This window comes from Zophobas morio, unplaced genomic scaffold (genome assembly GCF_036711695.1).
Source record: "Zophobas morio isolate AGI-343-1 ecotype UQ-CSIRO unplaced genomic scaffold, CSIRO_AGI_Zmor_V1 ptg000016l, whole genome shotgun sequence".
NCBI lineage: Eukaryota > Metazoa > Arthropoda > Insecta > Coleoptera > Tenebrionidae > Zophobas > Zophobas morio.
In genome coordinates, this window is record NW_026972121.1 from 3,145,671 (window position 1) to 3,166,409 (window position 20,739).

Consider the following 20,739-nt stretch of genomic DNA (forward strand, 5'->3'; position numbering starts at 1 on the left):
AATCCTTTTCACATAGATGCATATTTTTTCCGGTGAATACTGTAGGTACGAATAACAACACTGTTTACCCTAAACCTAAAAATAAATTCTCTGTTTGCACGTCCTATGATAGCACAACTCGAATCCCACAACCCGACAACATCAATAAAAATATTGCCACCATCTCACACACTTCTCAACGAAAATCGAATTCCCATGCACTTAGATCATCGTTCCAACCTTCAACGCGCTCTTCGCCATCGCACACCTGTTGCGCCCCCAACAGCCACCCCGCTATCTTACGCGTCCTCCAGCCCCCGAAAGCGACTCACTCCATCTAACCTGAGTATTTGAGGAACCTCCTGGCGCTGCTTCCAGGCGCCGGTCTGCGCCCGTTCAGACTTAGGTAGGTGACACCCTTAGCACGGGGCAGCGAGCCCGACACTATATCAATCTTACTTCCTCCGGATTTCACCCGGATTTTCGGCAACGTGCTCATTGCGACAAACGTGCACAAGTCATGGCGCAAAAATTACGGACCATTATCCCGCGTTATCTGGAGATAAGGCGTGCGTAACATGGCGCTTTTATCGAAATGTAAACTGTGACGAAACACATTCTACCGGTGCACAGCCGAAAATGTAGTGACAAACGCGAAACGACAACAGAACAGGTAAACAATGCTCTCGAATAGCCGATTATGCCGGACCGAGTCGAGCAAACTCGCCTACGCATACTTACCTTGACTGCTGGCGCTCCGCTCGGACTCCGGAGGTGTCGAGCCGCTCATTCTGTCGATGTCGTCCTCGCGACGTTTGAGGGCCTAGAACAGACGGGGTTGAATAAGGGGTCTAGAAAATTAACGGAGGAGAAGTGCATGCCGCAACCACGGGAAATGCTCACAGGGGGTAACAGAACACGAGGGTACTTACGGGTTTAAATGAGAAATTTCTTTAGTTTATGGTTGACTCTACTTAATTTCAACGTAGCAACAGCCTTAAATGTTTACTTCGACAATGATCTCTTGGTAAAAATAATTCGAATTGGGATGCCACTTTTTTTAAAACGAGTGGAGATTTGGCTTCGTGGCACAATCATGCTAGATTTCTAATGCACCATGTTACAATTTTTATTATTACTGTTGTTATAATTAATGCTTTCCCATTTGATAAGAGTTTCGAATTCACGACCGTACGAAATTTAAATAATGGAGGTTTTAAACCGTAAATACGGGCCGAAGAGTATGTTCCCCTGTGTGTTAATAAAAAAAATCCTTGACTCAGTCTGATAAAAAAAAGTTCGAGCAGTTGACTCAACTACAAAATTAACCCAATTCTTGGCAGGTTTATTCACAGTTTTTGTCATGAGGTGCTTAAACTTGGTGAAATAACACAAAGTCCCAGAATTTTCGGGAAAATAGATAAGTCGTTTCGAAACAAACGATAAAATTAATCGATACATGCAATAATTTGGTGAGACATCCGTGTCAACAATTGTAAATATAATTTAAAAAATATATTTCTAAAGCATGAGTAATGCAGGCATATTTTAAATCAACATTACTTAACGATTCGTTACGATGATGACATTACCTTTCTAACCTTTTTCTAACAACGAAAAATTAGTTAAAGTTTCATCGTTATTAAAACGGTATTCAGTATCTCAATAGTCATAGTTCAATCAGATTACTAAAAAAAAAACAGTTCATTTGAGTCCACTTCTCGGAATATTCCAGAGTCGACATTGCAAATCAAAATGTCGATTCTGGAATACTCCGAGAAGTTGGCTCAGAGTAGTTTACTTCCTCACTATATTCAGTGACCTGTCACATTTAACACTCCGCCACTGTTTATGATTCGAATGCATTATTTCCAAAAAACACACTTGTTTATATTTCGTCTGGAATGCTCTTGTCCTTAGCAAATAAAATATCTAAATATCAAAAAAAAATTGTCTTGCTTGGGTTTTTTTGAAGCTCACATGGAAGTCAAAAATGAGTCAGTTTTGAATTTGTTTAAATCTTAGATTCTACTGGTTGTCAAATCAGAATTCAATTCCTCTTTTACAGCAAATAAAATAAGTCAAGAGAAATTGACACAAGAGGTGGGTGGAGCTAGTTTTGCTTTTTCTCGAATCTTATAAGCAAGAAATAGCCCCGCCCACCCACCCCATCCTGATTCTCGGGACTACTCTTAATAATGTTAATTCATATCTTACTAGAATCTTAGGCAAATCTGTTAAGCCGTTGGGGAGAAAATAGATAAATTGTAAACACGATACTTGGAAAGTATTAAACTGGTGTTAAATAAACGTATCAGACGTAAGAATTATATTTAAAAAGCAATATTATTTATTCTCCTCCCTCTCGCACAAGCTCCACCTCAATCCGCCATTTCATTGGCTCGTAGAAAAGGGGAGGCGTTTCCTATTGTTTTTCATTTTGTCTATTTCACATAATTTTTAAATTTTTGTATGTAAACGCTGACCAAAGTCGTTTTTGGAATAAAAGTCAAAATTTTATATAAAAAAAGTAGTCCAAGAGTTTATTATTTATCAGTATAAAATCCAACTTCCGTCTCAGGAGCCAATAAAATGAGTTTTCCAAACGGAGTATGGGTGGGTGGGTGGGGCCACTTTTGATTTTTTTTAAATTTTACGATTCTACCGCTTGTCAAATCAGAATTCAATTCCTATTTTACCGTAAATAAAATAAGTCAGAGAAATGGACACATAGAGTCTTATAAACAAGAAATAGCCCCACCCACCCACCCAATCTCGATTCTAGGGACTACTCTTAATATTGTTAATTCATATCTGACTAGAATCTTAGGCAAATCTGTTAAGCCGTTGGGGAGAAAAGATATAAATTGTAAACAGAACACTCGGAAAGTACTAAACTGGTGTTAAATAAACGTATCAGAAGTAAGAATTATATTTAAAAAGCAATACTATTGATACTCCTCCCTCTCGCACAAGCTCCACCTCAATGAATCGTTTCATTGGCCCGTAGAAGACGGGAAGCGATTCCGATTGTGCTTCATTTTGACTATTTCACATAATTTTTAATCATTTCTTTGTAAACGCTGACGGCAAAGTCGTTTTTCGAATAAAAGGTAAATTTTTATTAAAAAAAATGTAGTCTTAGGGGCCAATTCCAAGTTGGCGGCGCAAGTCACTGGTGCAGCGCAACTTTGTAATGCTAATTTGGGTATCAAATGCTGGTTGCTAGGGGTAACGGAATCAACAAACGCAGTTGTGTCGAATTTTCCATTGAAATTTGCACCATCGAGTTGCGGCACCTCTAGTAGGCAGTGCAAGTTGGCGCAATTTATCTCGAAAAATTGCGTTTGTTTATTCCGTCACCCCTAGCAACCAGCATTTGATACCCAAATTAGCATTATAAAGTTGCGCTGCACCAGTGACTTGCGCCACCAACTTGGAATTGGCCCCTTAGAGTCTATTATTTCTCAATATAAAATCCATTTTCCATCTCAAGAGCCAATAAAATGAATTTTCCAAACGGAGTAGGGGTGGGTGGGTGGGGCCACTTTTGGTTTTTAGTTTAAATCTTACAGTTCTACCACTTGTTAAATCAGAATTCAATTCCTATTTTACAGTAAATAAAATAAGTCAGAAAAATGGACACAAGAGGTGGGTGGAGCTAAGTTTTGCTTTTCCTAGAGTCTTATAAGCAAGAATAAGCACCCAAACTTGATTCTAGGGACTACTCTTGATATTGTTAATTCATATCTTACTAGAATCTTAGGCAAATCTGTTAAACCGTTTGGGAGAAAATATATAAATTGTAAACACAACACTCGGAAAGTATCAAACTGGTGTTAAATAAACCTATCAGACGTAAGAATTATATTTAAAAAGCAATATTATTGATGCTCCTCCCTCTCGCACAAGCTCCACCTCAATCCGTCATTTCATTGGCTCGTAGAAAAGGGGAGGCGTTTCCTATTGTTTTTCATTTTGGTTATTTCACATAATTATTAATTATTTCTATCTAAACGCTGACCAAAGTCGTTTTTAGAATATGCAAAAGTCAAAATTTTATATAAAAAATTAGTCCAAGAGTTTATTATTTATCACTATAAAATCCAACTTCGGTTTCAAGAGCCAATAAAATGAGTTTTCCAAACGGGGTGGGCGGGTGGGGCCACTTTCAGTTTTTGGTTTAAATCTTACGATTCTGCCGCTTGTCAAATCAGAATTCAATTCCTATTTTACAGTAAATAAAATAAGTCAGAAAAATGGACACAAGAGGTGGGTGGAGCTAAGTTTTGCTTTTTCTAGAGTCTTATAAGCAAGAAATCGCCCCGCCCACCCACCCCATCTTGATTCTAGGGACTACTCTTAATATTGTTAATTCATATCTTACTAGAATCTTAAGCAAATCTGTTAAGCCGTTGGGGAGAAATGATATAAATTGTAAACACAACACTCGGAAAGTATTAAACTGGTATTAAATAAGCGTATCAGCGTAAGAAATATATTTAAAAAGCAATATTATTTATTCTCCCCCCTCTCGCACAAGCTCCACCTCAATCCGCCATTTCATTGGCTCGTAGAAAAGGGGTGGCGTTTCCTATTGTTTTTCAATTTGGCTATTTCACATAATTACTAATTATTTCTATGTAAATGCTGACCAAAGTCGTTTTTGGTTTTTGGTTTAAAACTTACGATTCTGCCGCTTGTCAAATCAAAATTCAATTCCTACTTTACAGTAAATAAAATAAGTCAGAAATGGACACAGGAGGTGGGTGGAGCTAAGTTTTGCTTTTTCTAGAGTCTTATAAGCAAGAAATAGCCCCGCCCACCCACCTTACCTTGATTCTAGGGACCACTCGTAATATTGTTAATTCATATCTCTTAGGCAAATCTGTTAAGCCGTTGGGGAGAAAAGATATAAATTGTACACAACACTCGGAAAGTATTAAATTGGTGTTAAATAAACGTATCAGACCTAAGAATTATATTTAAAAAGCAATATTATTGAAGCTCCTCCCTCTCGCACAAGCTCCACCTCAATCCGCCATTTCATTGACTCGTAGAAAAGGGGAGGCGTTTCCGATTGTTTTCATTTTGTCTATTTCACATAATTATTAATTATTTCTATGTAAGCTGACCAAAGTCGTTTTTCGAATAAAAGTCAAAATTTTATATAAAAAAGTGGTCCAAGAGTTTATTATTTAAGAGTATAAAATCCAACTTCGGTTTCAAGAGCCAATAAAATGAGTTTTCCAAAAGGAGTAGGGGTGGGTGTGTGGGGCCACTTTTGGTTTTTGTTTAAATCCTACGATTCTGCCGCTTGTCAAATCAGAATTCAATTCCTATATTACAGTAAATAAAATAAGTCAGAGAAATGGACACAGGAGGTGGGTGGAGCTAAGTTTGGCTTTTTCTAGAGTCTTATAAACAAGAAATAGCCCCGCCCACCCACCCCATTTTGATTCTAGGGACTACTCTTAATATTGTTAATTCATATCTTACTAGAATCTTAGGCAAATCTGTTAAGCCGTTGGGAGAAAAGATATAAATTGTAAACATGACATTTGGAAAGTATTAAACTGGTGTTAAATAAACGTATCAGACGTAAGAATTATATTCAAAAAGCCATATAATTGATGCTCCTCCCTCTCGCACAAGCTCCACCTCAATCCGCCATTTCATTGGCTCGTAGAAAAGGGGAAGCGTTTCCTATTGTTTTTCATTTTGGTTATTTCACATAATTATTAATTATTTCTATGTAAACGCTGACCAAAGTCGTTTTTCGGATAAAAGTCAAAATTTTATATAAAAAAAGTAGTCCAAGAGTTTATTATTAATCAGTATCAAATCCAGCTTCGGTTTCATGAGCCAATAAAATGAGTTTTCCAAACGGAGTAGGGGTGGGTGGGTGGGGCCACTTTTAGTTTTTGGTTTAAATCTTACGATTCTGTCGCTTGTCAAATCAGAATTCAATTCATATTTTACAGTAAATAAAATAAGTCAGAACTGGACACAGGAGGTGGGTGGAGCTAAATTTTGCTTTTTCTAGAGACTTATAAGTAAGAAATAGCCCCGCCCACCCACCCCATCTTATTTCTAGTGGCCACTCTTAATATTGTTAATTCATATCTCACTAGAATCTTAGGCAAATCTGTTAAGCCGTTGGGAGAAAAGATATAAATTGTAAACATGACATTTGGAAAGTATTAAACTGGTGTTAAATTAACGTATCAGACGTAAGAATTATATTTAAAAACCAATATAATTGATGCTCCTCCCTCTCGCACAAGGTCCACCTCATTCCGCCATTTCATTGGCTCGTAGAAAAGGAGGGGCGTTTCCTATTGTTTTTCATTTTATCTATTTCACAAAATTATTAATTATTCCTATATAAACGCTGACCGAAGTCGTTTTTGGAATAAAAGTCAAAATTTTATATAAAAAAAGTAGTCCAAGAGTTTATTATTTATCAGTAAAAAATCCAACTTCGGTTTCAAGAGCCAATAAAATGAGTTTTCCAAACGGAGTGGGGGTGGGTGGGTGGGGCCACTTTTGATTTTCTTTTAAATTTTATGATTCCACCGCTTGTCAAATCAGAATTCAATTTCTATTTTAGAGTAAATAAAATAAGTCACAGAAATAGACACAGGAGGTGGGCGGAGATAAGTTTTGCCTTTTTCTCGATTCTTATAAGCAAGAAATAGCCCCGCCCACCCACCCCATCTTGATTATAGTGACTATTCTTAATATTGTTAATTCATATCTCACTAGAATCTTAGGCAAATCTGTTAAGCCGTTGGAAAGAAAAGATATAAATTGTAAACACAACACTCGGAAAGTATTAAACTGGTGTTAAATAAACGTATCAGGCGTAAGAATTATATTTAAAAAGCAATATTATTGATGCTCCTCCCTCTCGCACAAGCTCCACCTCAATCCGCCATTTCATTGGCTCGTAGAAAGGGGGAGGCGTTTCCTATTGTTTTTCATTTTGTCTATTTCACATAATTTTTAATCATTTCTTTGTAAACGCTTACGGCAAAGTCATTTTTCGAATAAAAGTCAAATTTTGATTAAAAAAATGTAGTCTCAGAGTCTATTATTTCTGAATATAAAATCCTTTTTCCATCTCAAGAGCCAATAAAAATGAGTTTTGCAAACGGAGTAGAGGTGGGTGGGCGGGGCCACTTTTAGTTTTTGGTTTAAACCTTAGAATTCTGCTGCTTGTCAAATCAGAATTCAATTCTTATTTTGCAGTAAATAAAATAAGTCAGAGAAATGGACACAGGAGGTGGGTGGAGCCAAGTTTTGCTTTTTCTAGAGTCTTATAAGCAAGAAATAGCCCCGCCCACCCACCCCATCTTGATTCTAGTGACTACTCTTAATATTGATAATTCATATCTTACTAGAATCTTAGGCAAATCTGTTCAGCCGTTGGGGAGAAAAGATATAAATTGTAAACACAACACTCGGAAAGTATTAACCTGGTGTTAAATAAACGTATCAGACGTTAGAATTGTATTTAAAAAGCAATATTATTGATGCTCCTCCCACTCACACAAGCTCCACCTCAATGAATCATTTCATTGGCAAGTAGAAGAGGAGAGGCGTTTCTGATTGTTTTCATTTTGTCCTATTTCACATAATTTTAATTATTTCTATGTAAACGTTGACGGCAAAGTCGTTTTTCCAATAAAAGACAAAATTATATAAAAAAGTAGTGCTACATTCCATTATTTGTCAATATAAAATCCAACTTTCGTCTCAAGAGCCAATAAAATGACTTTTCCAAACGGAGTAGGGGTGGGTGGGTGGGGCCACTTTTAGTTTTTGGTTTAAATTTTACGATTCTGCCGCTTGTCAAATCAGAATTCAATTCTTATTTTGCAGTAAATAAAATACGTCAGAGAAATGGACACAGGAGATGGGTGGAGCTAAGTTTTCTTTTTGTAGAGTTTTATAAGCAAGAAATAGCCCCGCCCACCCGCCCCCTCTTGATTCTAGTGACTATTTTCGATACTGTTAATTCATATCTTATTAGAATCTCAAGCAAATCTGTTAAGTTCTCGGAGAGAAAATAGATAAATTGTAACAAAATTACTAGAAAGTATTAAGTTGGTGCTAAATAAACGTATCAGACGTAAAAATTATATTTAAAAAGCAATACTCTCGATACTCCTCCCACTCGCACAAGCTCCACCTCAACAAATCATTTCATTGGCCCGTAGAAGAGGGGAAGCGATTCCGATTGTGCTTCATTTTGATTATTTCACATAATTTTTAATCATTTCTTTGGGGCCACTTTTAAATAATAAACAAAATAAACCTATCAGACGTAAGAATTATATTTAAAAAGCAATATTGTTGATGCTCCTCCCACTCACACAAGCTCCACCTCAATAATTCATTTTATTGGACCGAAAAAGAGGGGCGGCGTTACAATTGTACCTCATTGTGTCTACTCCATATGATTCTTACATAGTTCTATGTAAACGCGGACGGTAAGGAAGTTTTTCGAACAAAAATTAAAATTTAATAAAAAAAATCCTAGAATCTACTATTTGTCAATATCAAATCCAACTTAACGTCCCAGGGCCAATAAAAATGGTCATGAAAATGGAATAGGGGTGGGTGGGTGGGGCCCGTTTTGACATTTGCTCCGCCTCAATAAATCATTTCATTGGCTTAGCGACAAAGGGCGGCGTTTATAATTGTTCTTCATTATGTCTGCTTTATATGATTGTTAATTATTTCTATGTAAAAGCTGACTGGAAAGTCGTTTATCCAATAAAACTTAAACTTGAAAAATACAAATGAAAGTTCAAGATACGAATGCCGTCTGAACGAAGTCAACCGGAATTTTACCACCTCTAAAAGGTACTTGACATTGGCTAAAATAGACAAAAACGTGAACTGGTTATTGGGTAGTTTTTATACCACCTGCATATTTAGTGAAGATTTCTTCACGTTTTTATTTGTTCAAATACGGAAAACAAGCATTCATTACTTACAGGATGAACCTTCGAAGACACAGCCGTCACACCATTACGAACCGCGGTTTTTTCAACTTTTTTCAGTTTCATAATATCTCGCATATTTATGTTAAACGTCAACACTGATCTTTGTGTTGAAAATGACAAGTTTCAGCACGACCACCCCGTACAAATTAAATTAGCCTTCTCTGACCGCCAGCCTATTGGCACATTGCATGCTAGACTTAATTCCGTCCAAAGGTGACGTACTGAAGACTCTTTATTAGATTACAAAAGCGGTGCAACAATGTCCCCTGCAAATTGAATGTTATTAAACCGGTTTCGTGTCAATGAATTTTTAATCTTGTTGGCATTTTTTCCAAGTGAATAATTCTAGCGATTGTTGCACGAAAATACGACTTGGCGAATTGTCAGATGCTGAAGCGCTAATATCGAACCATCGAGGAAGTACACCATTAGGAAAAGGAAGCGGATCCCATTTAATCGAGTTCAACACCTTACTTGCATTTTTTGTCAATTACCCATTAGAGATAAGTGTGTGCTTTTCTTGTGTCGGTGTTATTTATTTCCTTCATGCTTCATTAGTAATACACAGTTCGCACTTCCTCGTTTTTTTTTTCTCTCTTTCTGTGAATTCTGAGTATATTAAAAACTTCATTTATACAAAGACCATATGTGTGTGTCTATTTGTGTCTAACAGCTGCGGTTTGTACGTATGTCTGAAAACTGTTCTACTCTTCACTGATTAGTTCATAACGTTTCCAAGCTCTGACGTTAGAACTAACAGTAGCGGCTAAATTTATAAAATATCTCGATTCCACCCAGCTATTGAAATATTACGCAGAGCGTTAATGCAACTACCAACTTACAAGAAAAAAAACTGAGCGCCGCTTCCTCCGAAGAACCAAACGGAACACTCTAAATAAATAAGTCTATTTCCATTTCCGCCCCATCGCTTCGATAAAACCAACGAGAACATCTCAATCTCGAAAATAAACGGAAATAACCCTAATTTACTTTGTCAATCAACATCACGCATTTCAACACTACAAACTGTTTACTCGATCTAGATTTAATGGAACGAGAGAAATTTTTAGGATTCCAGTGTGTTGTAAGTTTTTAAAATTCACTAAAAATTATTTTCTGGAATGTCTTCCGAGTTGACGTTTCAAGAAAGTGCAACTGAGGTGAACGCACGATTATAATTTCACGGAAAAAAAACGGCACGTTTAAATCAGGATTAGGCTTCTTTGTAAGTGGTCTAGCTACAATGCGGGGAATTCGAGACAATTATAACCACCTGACAAAGTTTGAATGGGAGGAGAGTTTACGAGCAAGATGTGCCTTTGAAGCTTGACGTAGCTTTGTTTATTGTGACAACGTATCTGAATGAATTGGATGGCGGATTGATAATAATTAACTGGTAAAATAAGAGTACAATAAATAAATAATAGTTTAAAAAACTAAAAAAACACGCTTTTATTGCTAATCGAACTAAAAACTAGAAAATAATTTTTAATGCCAGAGTTTAATATTACAGTAGTAGAAGATCAAACAATCAATCATAATAAATCACCTCAAATTAAAATTATAATAAAATTTAAGTTATTAACAGAATAATTCAATTCAGAGTAAAAAGCGTGGGGTGCTTGATATTTTCAATATTACAATCATTCTATTGGCAACTATCTATGAGAGGATAGTTATGAACCGCAGTAAAATGCACCCCACGCTTTTTACTCTGAATTGAATTATTCTGTTAATAACTTAAATTTTATTATAATTTTAATTTGAGGTGATTTATTATGATTGATTGTTTGATCTTCTACTACTGTAATATTAAACTCTGTCATTAAAAATTATTTTCTAGTTTTTAGTTCGATTAGCAATAAAAGCGTGTTTTTTTAGTTTTTTAAACTATTATTTATTTTTCATTTTTTAGTCTGCGACAAATTCATAAATTGGGGAATTAATTAGCATGCGCAGATCGCGCGCTAGCTTTATCTCTTTTACTCCACTACACAGGATCCATAAAAGAATTTATAAATCCTGGCGGTCCTAATAAGGATAATGGGAAACTGTTATCAAATTATTGCATTGTCATCGATCCTTGAGACGTGTGCAAAGTTTCAAGATGATCAGACTTTTAGAAACCGATGAAAATTAAGCTCAAAGATTCCGTTACATACATACATACAACCCAAGCTAATAAAAGCGTGATAAAAATACGGCACCTCGATGGTTGAAGTCATTCGAGAGATGTGGGGTATGATAAAGTCTCACTGGCTTCAAAGTATGTTATTATCGTTAGGGTTCAAGCAAGAGTTTGCTAAAACCAGTTGTCTTTTAATTTTATACTTTCAGGTTAATTAACAACGTAGAAAAGTTAAGATGTCAAATGTCGGGTTAGAAATTATTGCGATTATTTAGCAGAACACGCTCATGAATAGTGGAAAAATTCGCTAAAAACTTATATTCTTTAATAAAATAAATCAAAGATAACAGAAAAATCAATAAGATTATCACAATATTATTTAAGTATCTTTTTTCGGTTCTTCTAATTTTTATTTTTCAGAAATACTCGGGTGTAGATAAATTGTCTCGTATTCGAAAAAAGGAGACGAATTAGATGAGTTTCTAAATTTTGACGGCTAAATCTTAGTGCGGTCGTTAGAATCGCACAAAACGTTAGTTTCAACATTTTTTTCCTTTCTAGAATTCTAGGTACCGGAACTACGTAAAAAATGCTCAAATTGTAGTTAGAAATCGTTGATCTTGTCCAAATTTCTGGAATTGAGATGAATTTAAATAGTCTCATATTTGGAATTTGATTTTTCCATTTCTTCATTTTTCAGTTTCTCGATTTTTAGGTTTTTAAGTTTTAAGTTTTTCAATTCTTGGATATTGCCATTTTTTTTTTAATTTTTCAGTTTCTTTTAATGTCTCGATTTTTCGATCTTTCGATTTTTCGACTTCTTGGTTTTCATTTTTTGGATTTTTAGTTTATGATATATTTTTTTTAATTTAAAATTTTTCAATTTTGGGGTATTTCGACTTCTCAATTTTTCGACTTCTCCACTTTTCGATTTCTCCATTTTTTTGACGCTTCGATTTCTCGATGGATCAGTTTTTCAACTTTCGATGTTTCAAATTTCGATTTCTCGGTTTTTCAGCTCTTCAAATTTCCAATTGTTCGAAGTTTCGATTTTTCAATTTCCCAATTTTTCGTCATTTCAGTTTTGAAAATTTTCAGTTTTTGGATTTCTCGGTTATTAGATTTTCAACTTCTAATTTTTAGAAGCATTAAATTTTTGATATTTCAGCTTTAGATTTTTCAATTTTTTTTATTTATTTTTATTTTTCAATTTTTCCATTTTTAACTTTTCGATTTTGGGCTATTGAATTACTTAACTTTTCGACTTTTTGACTTCTTGATTTCTCGGTGTTTCAGATTTCCAACTTTTACAAAGTTTGGATTTTCAATTTCTGGATCTTTTGATATTTCTATTTCTCGATGTTGCACTTTTTCAATTTTTCGATGTTTTGAGTTTTCGATTTGCCAATTACTCTATTTTTTTAATTTGACATTTTTCCATTTTAACTTTTCGTTTTTGCCATTTGGGCTATTTCGATTTCTCAATTTTTCTATTTTTAAATTTTTCGATTCTTCAATGTCTCGATATTTTAATTTTTAATTATTATTTAAAGTTTAGATTTTTCGATTTCTCGATTTTTCAATTTCAGTTCTTCAATATTTCTATTTTTGAATTTTTAGATTTTTAATTTTTCAGATTTTCGAATTCTCGAGATACGGATATTTCGATTTTTCAATTTTTAACTTTTCGTTTTTGCCATTTTGGGCCATATCGATTTCACAATTTTTCAATTTTGCGGCTTCTCAACATTTCGATTTCTGAATCTTTTGAAGTTTCGATTTTTCAAATTTTCGATTTCCCAATTTTCCGTGATTTCAGTGTCGCAATTTTTCAATCCCTCGATTTTTCGATTTCATGGTTTTCCAATTTATCCACTTTTCGATTTTTCAATTTTTTGATTCGATTTTTCGACTTTCAAATTTTTCGATTCTTCAATTTTTAGATATTTTAATTTTTAGATTTTTTTGATTTCTCGATTTTTCGATTTTTCAATTTATCGAGATTTCCATGTTTCGAGTTTTCGATTGTTCAATTTCTCGATTTTTCAAATTTTTAATTTATTTTAATTTTTCCAGTTTTTCAATGTTTAATTTTTCGATTTTTTGACTTTTCGATTCCTGGATGATATTTCGATTTTTCGATCTTTTAAATTTTTCGATCTTTCGATTTTTCATTTTTTCGATCTTTTAATATTTCGATTTCTAGATGTTTCAGTTTTCTAACTTTTCGATTTTTCAATTTTTCAAGATTTCAATGTTTAGATTGTTCAATTACTCCATTTTTTTAATTTTACATTTTTGAACTTTTAACTTTCGTTTTTTTTTAATTTTTCGGTTTTTCGACATTTCAATTTCTCTATCTTTTGATGATCCTATTTATCGATATTCATTTCGGTGTTAGGAAAATTCTATTCCTCGATTTTTCAGTTTTTCAATTTCGTGGTTTTTCCATTTATCGTCTTTTTGAGTTTTCGATTTTTCAATGATTAAATTTTTTGATGTTTCGATTTTTCAATTTTTCAGTTCTTCAATATTCCTGTTTCTGAATATTTCGAATTTTTAAATTTTTAATTTTTCAGATTTTCAAATTATCGAGATATAGATATGTCGATTTTTTAATATTTTTTTTTCCAGTTTTCAATTTTTACCTTTTCGCTTTTGCCATTTTGGGCCATTTCGATTTCGCAATTTTTCCATTTTTCGACTTCTCAACATTTAGATTTCTGGATCTTTTGATGTTCCGATTTTTCAATTTTTCGATTTCATGGTTTTTCCATTTATCGACTATTCGATTTTTCAATTTTTGGATATTTTATTTTCTAAATTATTTAAATTTTAGAATTTTCTATTCCTCGAGATTTCGATATTTCGATTTTTTGTATTTTAAATTCTTCATTTTTGAATACTCAACTTTTCGCTTTTGGGCTATTTCGATTTTTCGACTTGTCGATTTCTCTATCTTTGATGTTTCGATTTCTCGGGGTTTCAGTTTTTCAATTTTTCGATGTTTAGAATTTTTGGTTTCTCGGTTTTTGTGATTTTCAAATTTTTCGTCGTTTCAGTTTTGAAATTTTTCAATTTCTCCATTTTTCAGTTTTCCGATTTTTAAATTTTAGGTTTTTCGGTTTCTCGATGACGTTTCGATTTTTCAGTTTTTCGATCGTTTGATATTTCGATTCCTCCATGTTTCACTTTTTCAATTATTCCAGTTTTCGAGTTCTGGGTTTTTCGACTTTTGAATTTGCCAATTCTTCAATTTCTCGAGATTTCAAGTTTCCATTTTTTTTTATTTTACATTTTTCAATTTTTAATTTTTCGTTTTTTCGATTCATCGTCTTTTCGGGATTTCGATTTTTCAATGTTTACATTTTTTGATGTTTCGATTTTTGGACTTTTCGATATTTTAATTTTTGAATTATTTCAATTTTAGATTTTACGATTTCTCGTTTTTTCAGTTCTTCGAAATTTCTATTTTTCAATTTATGGAACTTTAAAATTTTTGATTTTTCAGACTTTGAATTCTCCAGATATGGATTTTTCAATTTTTAACTTTCAACATTTCAATTTCTGGACCTTTTGATGTTTCAATTTCCCCATTTTCCGTGATTGCGCTATGGGAATTTTCCGATTTTTCGAATTTTCAATTTCTCGGTTTTTCGATTTTTCCATTTTTCGTCGTTTCAGTTTTGAAATTTTTCATTTTCTCAATTTTTCAGTTTTTCGATTTTTCGATTTTTCTATTTTGAAATTTTAGATTTTTCGATTTCACGATTTTTCAATTTTTCAAATTTTTAAATTTTAGATTTTCCAATTTTTCAATTTCTCATTTTATCGAAATTTCCATGTTTCGATTGTTCAATTTCTTGATTTTTCAATTTTTTAAATTTATTTTAATTTTTAGAATCTTTCAATGTTTAAATTTTCGATTTTGGGCTTCCATTATTGTTCGATTTTTTGACTTTTCGATTTCTCGATGACGTTTCGATTTTCCAGTTTTCGACTTTTGAATTTGCCAATTCTTCAATTTCTCGAGATTTCAAGTTTCCATTTTTTTATTTTACATTTTTCAATTTTTCAATGTTTACATTTTTGATGTTTCGATTTTTCGACTTTTCGATTCTTCAATTTTTCGATATTTTAATTGTTAAATTATTTCACGAGATATGGATTTTTCAATGTTTAACTTTAAACATTTCAATTTCTGGACCTTTTGATGTCTCGATTTCCCCATTTTCCGTGATTGCACTATGGGAATTTTCCAATTTTTCGAATTTTCAATTTCAAGGTTTTTCGATTTCCCGATTTTTCGATTATTCGACTTTTCTATTTTCCAGTTTTTCGAATTTTCAATGTATGGCGTCCCAATTTTTCCGTCATTTCAGCTTTGAATTTCTTCAATCGCTTGATTTTGCGGTTCTTGTATTTTTCAATTTTTCAATTCCTCAACGTCTCGAGTTTTCGATTTTCCAATTTTTCGATTGTTCAGTTTTTCGATTTCCCAATTTTTTTGTTATTTCAGTTTTGGAATTTTTCAGTTTTTGATTTCTTGGTTTTTCGACTTCTTGATTTTTTTTTTTCAATTTTTCTAATGTTATACGTATTTTAGTAGATTTTTTAATTTTTTTCACGTTTCGATTCCTCGATTTTCCAATTTTTCAATATTCGTATTTTTCAATTTTTCGAATTTTAAAATTTTTGATTAGTTAGTTTTTTGACTTTTCAATTTTTAGATTTTTTAAATTTTTGATCTTCCGATTTTACGATTTTTTGAGGATTTGAAGGTTCTGATTTTGACGAATTGGGGATTTTGCTTTTTGAGAATTTTGATATTTTAGAGTTGAGTATTTCAAGGTTTTGATGTTTTGACGATTTAGAGATTTTGGTGTTTTGAGGATTTAGGGATTTTGAGGTTTTGAGGGTTTGAAGATTATGGTGTTTTGAGGATATGAAGATTTTGGTGTTTTGAGGATTTGGGGATTTTAGAGTTTTGAGGATTTAAAAACTTTCAGGATTTGGGGATTTTAGAGTTTTGAGGATTTAAAGGTTTTGATGTTTCGACGATTTGTAGATTTTGATGTTTTGAGGATTTGGGAATTTCGAGGATCTGGTGATTTCGGTGTTTTCAGGATCTGGTGTTTTTAGTGTTTTGGGGATTTTGGTGTTTTGAGGATTTGGCGATTTTGGTATTTTGAGGATTTTAGGGTGTTGATTTTTTAAGGATTTAGGGAATTTGATGTTTTAAGGATTTGGGAATTTTAGAGTTTTGAAGATTTGAAAGTTTTGATGTTTTGACGATTTGGAGATTTTGGTGTGCGGAGGATTTGGGGATTTTGATATTTTGACGATTTGGGGATTTTAGAGTTTTGAGGATTTTAGGATTTAGGTTTTTTGAGGATTTTGATGTTTTGAGAATTTAAAAACTTTGAGGATTTGGGGATTTTAGAGTTTTGAGGATTTAAAGGTTTTGATGTTTTGACGATTTGTAGATTTTGGTGTTTTGAGGATTTGGGAATTTCGAGGATCTGGTAATTTCGGTGTTTTGAGGATCTGGTGATTTTAGTGTTTTGGGGATTTGGGGATTTTGGTGTTTTGAGGATTTGGCGATTTTGGTGTTTTGAGGATTTTAGGGTTTTGATTTTTTAAGGATTTAGGGAATTTGATGTTTAGAGGATTTGGGAATTTTAGAGTTTTGAGGATTTGGAAATTTTGGTGTGCTGAGGATTTGGGGATTTTGATATTTTGATGATTTGGGAATTTTGGAGTTTTGAGGATTTTAGGATTTAGGTTTTTTGAGGATTTTGATGTTTTGAGAATTTAAAATCTTGGAGGATATGGAGATTTTAGAGTTTTGAGGATTTTATTATTTAGGTTTTTTGAGGATTTTGATGTTTTGAGAATTTAAAAACTTTGAGGATATGGGGATTTTAGAGTTTCGAGGATTTCAAGGTTTTCGTGTTTTGACGATTTGCAAATTTTGGTGTTTTGAGGATTTAGGGATATTGATGTTTTGAGGGTTTGAGGATTATGGTGTTTTGAGGATATGAAGATTTTGGTGTTTGGAGGATTTGAGGCTTATGGTGTATTGAGCATTTTGGTGCTTTGAGAATTTTTTTTTCAATTTTTCTAATGTTATACGTATTTTAGTAGATTTTTTAATTTTTTTCACGTTTCGATTCATCGATTTTCCAATTTTTCGAATTTTAAAATTTTTGATGATTTAGTTTTTCTGACTTTTCAATTTTTAGATTTTTCGATTTCTTGGCAACTCGGTTTTTCGATTTTCTCAATTTTGCGCGTTGGAACAGAGTTCTAAGAACTTTACTCCTAAAAGACACAATCAAGAGTATCTAAATCATCTCAGATTCGAAAAAAAATTCTTTGAGTCAATTCCATGCTTTAGGATTACAGTTTATATAGATCTGTTATACCTCAGAAAATGTTAATTCTAGTTTTTTCCTCCACGTTTTCTGACGTTCTAAAAACACAGAAAACGCTCGAATTCGGGCTAAATGTGTTTAAAAATACTAGACCAATTTAAGTTTTCTAAACACTGAGCTTCAACAGTTGTCATTTTCATTTATTTAAGAAAGTTTGAAACTAACTAATTTTCATTTTAGTAGAAAACAGTAAACAATCGTAAAAATCCCCAGTAGTCAGGTCAAACGGATACTATCATTATTTCTTAAGCCACATATAATTAAGCCACAAATCTCCAACTCGATAAACGTACAATAAAACCATTTCTTCCTTAAAAAATCCGTTCCACTGAGGCATTTCCAGCCAATTACCTCCTAATTAACTAATTAAATCCATACCGTAAACTTTCACTGATTCATAAATCAATACCCGTGGTCATCGGCCACCTCATTAACACACAATCCACAAGCAATCGCGTCCCCAACAAAAACCCCTCGTCGGTCGCAAAATTTTCACCAAGATCGTCGCCAACAAAAAACATGAATGCAACATGCACATCTAAGCGAAAAAAATCAACACTCGAAGCGACATTCCACTAACGAAATCGACAAAAACGTTAGAAATAAGGATAAAGAGACCTGTGCAATGATGGAAGCGACCTTATCTTTGTCTACTGTTGCTGTGATGCGTTTGTTCTTAAGATGGTGCGGCGTGTCGCGACGATGTAAGCGACTCGGTCGTGCTACTGGATCAACATCTTCGGCGGCAGGAATACTACCGGTGAATCCCACACGCTTAGGGACCAATTCCTGCACACCATCAATGGTATTTCGAACCATATTAACAGCCCGTGCAATGACGCGGAAGAGGGAAAAAACCGACAGTTAAGCTAGGCGCAAGTGAGTGCCGCGAATCCGAAAAGGAGAAGAACGCCGAATGCGAAAAACTCGGCTCACCATAGAAATCTGTCATTTACACATTTATAATCAATCCAATAACGGCGACCCGAGTTTTCGCATTGAATATCGACGGACGAAGACAATGCGTTATTTTAGAGCGGGCTTCCGAAAAACCCCCCAAGTTCAACAGGTGAGCTTTCAGCGACAATCCAATTCCCGTTCTCAGATCTAAAAATACAACCCGAAGCAAGCGAATTGCTATTTCCATTAGCCATACATGAGTGCATGTGTTTTCGTACGAGGAAAAAGTACTCTGGTTTCAAGATCAATATTGCAGGAGTTTTAGCTGGCGGTTTGTTCGACTCGTAATCATTTCAGCGTCGAAAATTAAATTTCTCGTTCGGATTCAATGAGTAGTAACTTTGTAAACTATAGGCTACAATTTACTGACCTGATTTCCGTGTAATTTAATTTCGGTGGTAATTTGAAATCGATTCAGTGTGTCGGGTTTTCGAATTCGGCGTATTTCCGTCGGGTGCAAATGGATAAACAGGCGGTTGGAAAATGTTTGTTAACGTGTATAAATGCATCTTAATGGAAATAATCGCCAGTGTTGACGCTTGTTTTGTTGAACAATGAACACGTTTTAGTGCAGCAGACGTTCACGTGTTTTCGTAGCAAAAATAGGGTCAAAAGTCGGTTGAATTTAAACATAGTTGCACTATTTTATGATGGTTCGTAGTTTTAAAGCAACAATTTTGTCGCAGTAGTTAGTGGTCTACAACTGACCAATAAGTGGGGTATCGCAAAAAATTAATTAAGTGTCTGCTTTTAGTTTAATTAAATATTTGAAAACGGTTTTCAAATAAAACTTGAAATTGAAAAAAATCTCAGGTCCATTTTTTTTATAAAAAAAATCTTCATGGTCCGTTTTTTTGCTTTTTGGATTTTTCCATGTCTACGTTTTATTTTTCGGTTTGCAATTTTTCTAGTAGTCAGTTTTAAATTTTTCAGTTTTTGAATTTTTCTTTTTTAATTTTTTGTGTCTTCAATTATTCTATTTGCAATTTTGCGACTTTACAGGTTTTCGTTTTAAAATTTTTCAACTTCCATTTTTTTTTTTTTTCAATTACTCGAATTTTCAGTTCCTCGATTTTTAATTTTTCTATTTTCACATTTTTTTTTAATTTTTGAATTTTGTAATTTTAAATTTTGGTTTATTTCATTTTCCAATTTTTAATTTTTCTTTTTCGTTTTTCCATTTGCGATTTTCTAGTTGTCAGTTTTATAATCTTGAATTTTTCGATTTTCCAGATTTTGAATTTTTTAGTTTTCCTATTTCTCAATGTTTCGTTTCTTCAATTTATTATTTAGGTACGCATTTTTTCGATTTTCTAGTTTATCGTTTTTAAATTTTCCGAGTTCCCAATTTTTTTATTTTTCAATTATATTTGATTTTTCAGTTTCCCGATTAGCAATTTTTTGTGTTGTCAATTTTACTTTTTTTTATTTTTCCTATTTTCAACTTTCGAATTTTTCTTTTTCCAATTTTTCGTGTCTTTTCGTTTCTTCATTTATTCGATTTTTGGGCGTTATTGCTACATTTTATTTTTTGGTTTGCAATTTTTCTTGTTAGTTTTAAATTCTTCAATTTTTGGAATTTTTAAGTTTTTCCATTTTTCAATATTTCGTTTCTTCAATTTATTATTTAAACATGCAATTTTTCGGTTTTACAATTTTTTGTCTTTTATATGCATTTGATTTTTCTTTTTCTCGATTTTAAATTTTAAGTTTTTGAATTTTACGATTTTTCAATTTTTAATTTTTCTTTTTTTTCAACAGTTACAAATCGAATGCATAATTGAAGACAATTATGCATTCGATTTGCAACTTTCTGTGTTGCCAATTCTTCGATTTTTCAACTTTTGAATTTTTTAGTTTTTAGGACTTTGGTGTTTTGAGGATTTGAGGATTTTGGGGATTGGGAGGGTTTGGAGATTATGGTATTTTGAGGATTTGAGGATTTTGGTGTTTTGAGAATTTAAAAACTTTGAGGATATGGGGATTTTAGAGTTTTGACGATTTGGAGATTTTGGTGTTTTGAGGATTTAGGGACTTTGATGTTTTGAGGGTTTGAGGATTATGGTGTTTTGAGGATATGAAGATTTTAGTGTTTGGAGGATTTGAGGATTATGGTGTATTGAGCATTTTGGTGTTTTGAGAATTTGGGGATTTTAGCGTTTTGAGGATTTGAAGGTTTTGATATTGACGATTTGGGGATTTTAGTGTTTTGAGGATT

General features: G+C 33.2%; 1 protein-coding gene across 9 annotated transcripts in view; it reads right to left on the reverse strand.

The window, feature by feature from the left end:
- LOC135129552 (protein lap4-like) overlaps nt 1–20,739 on the reverse strand; it is an 89,497-nt gene that overhangs the window by 54,304 nt on the left and 14,454 nt on the right. For 8 of the 9 annotated variants that reach the window (XM_064056723.1, XM_064056721.1, XM_064056727.1 and 5 more), the window contains exons 7-8: nt 18,180–18,350; nt 721–802 (exon numbers count right to left, since the gene is read on the reverse strand). In XM_064056723.1, the coding sequence (XP_063912793.1) occupies nt 721–802; nt 18,180–18,350 (253 nt within the window). The remainder of the gene's footprint in view (nt 1–720; nt 803–18,179; nt 18,351–20,739) is intronic. The other variant, XM_064056724.1, reaches the window with a different exon arrangement.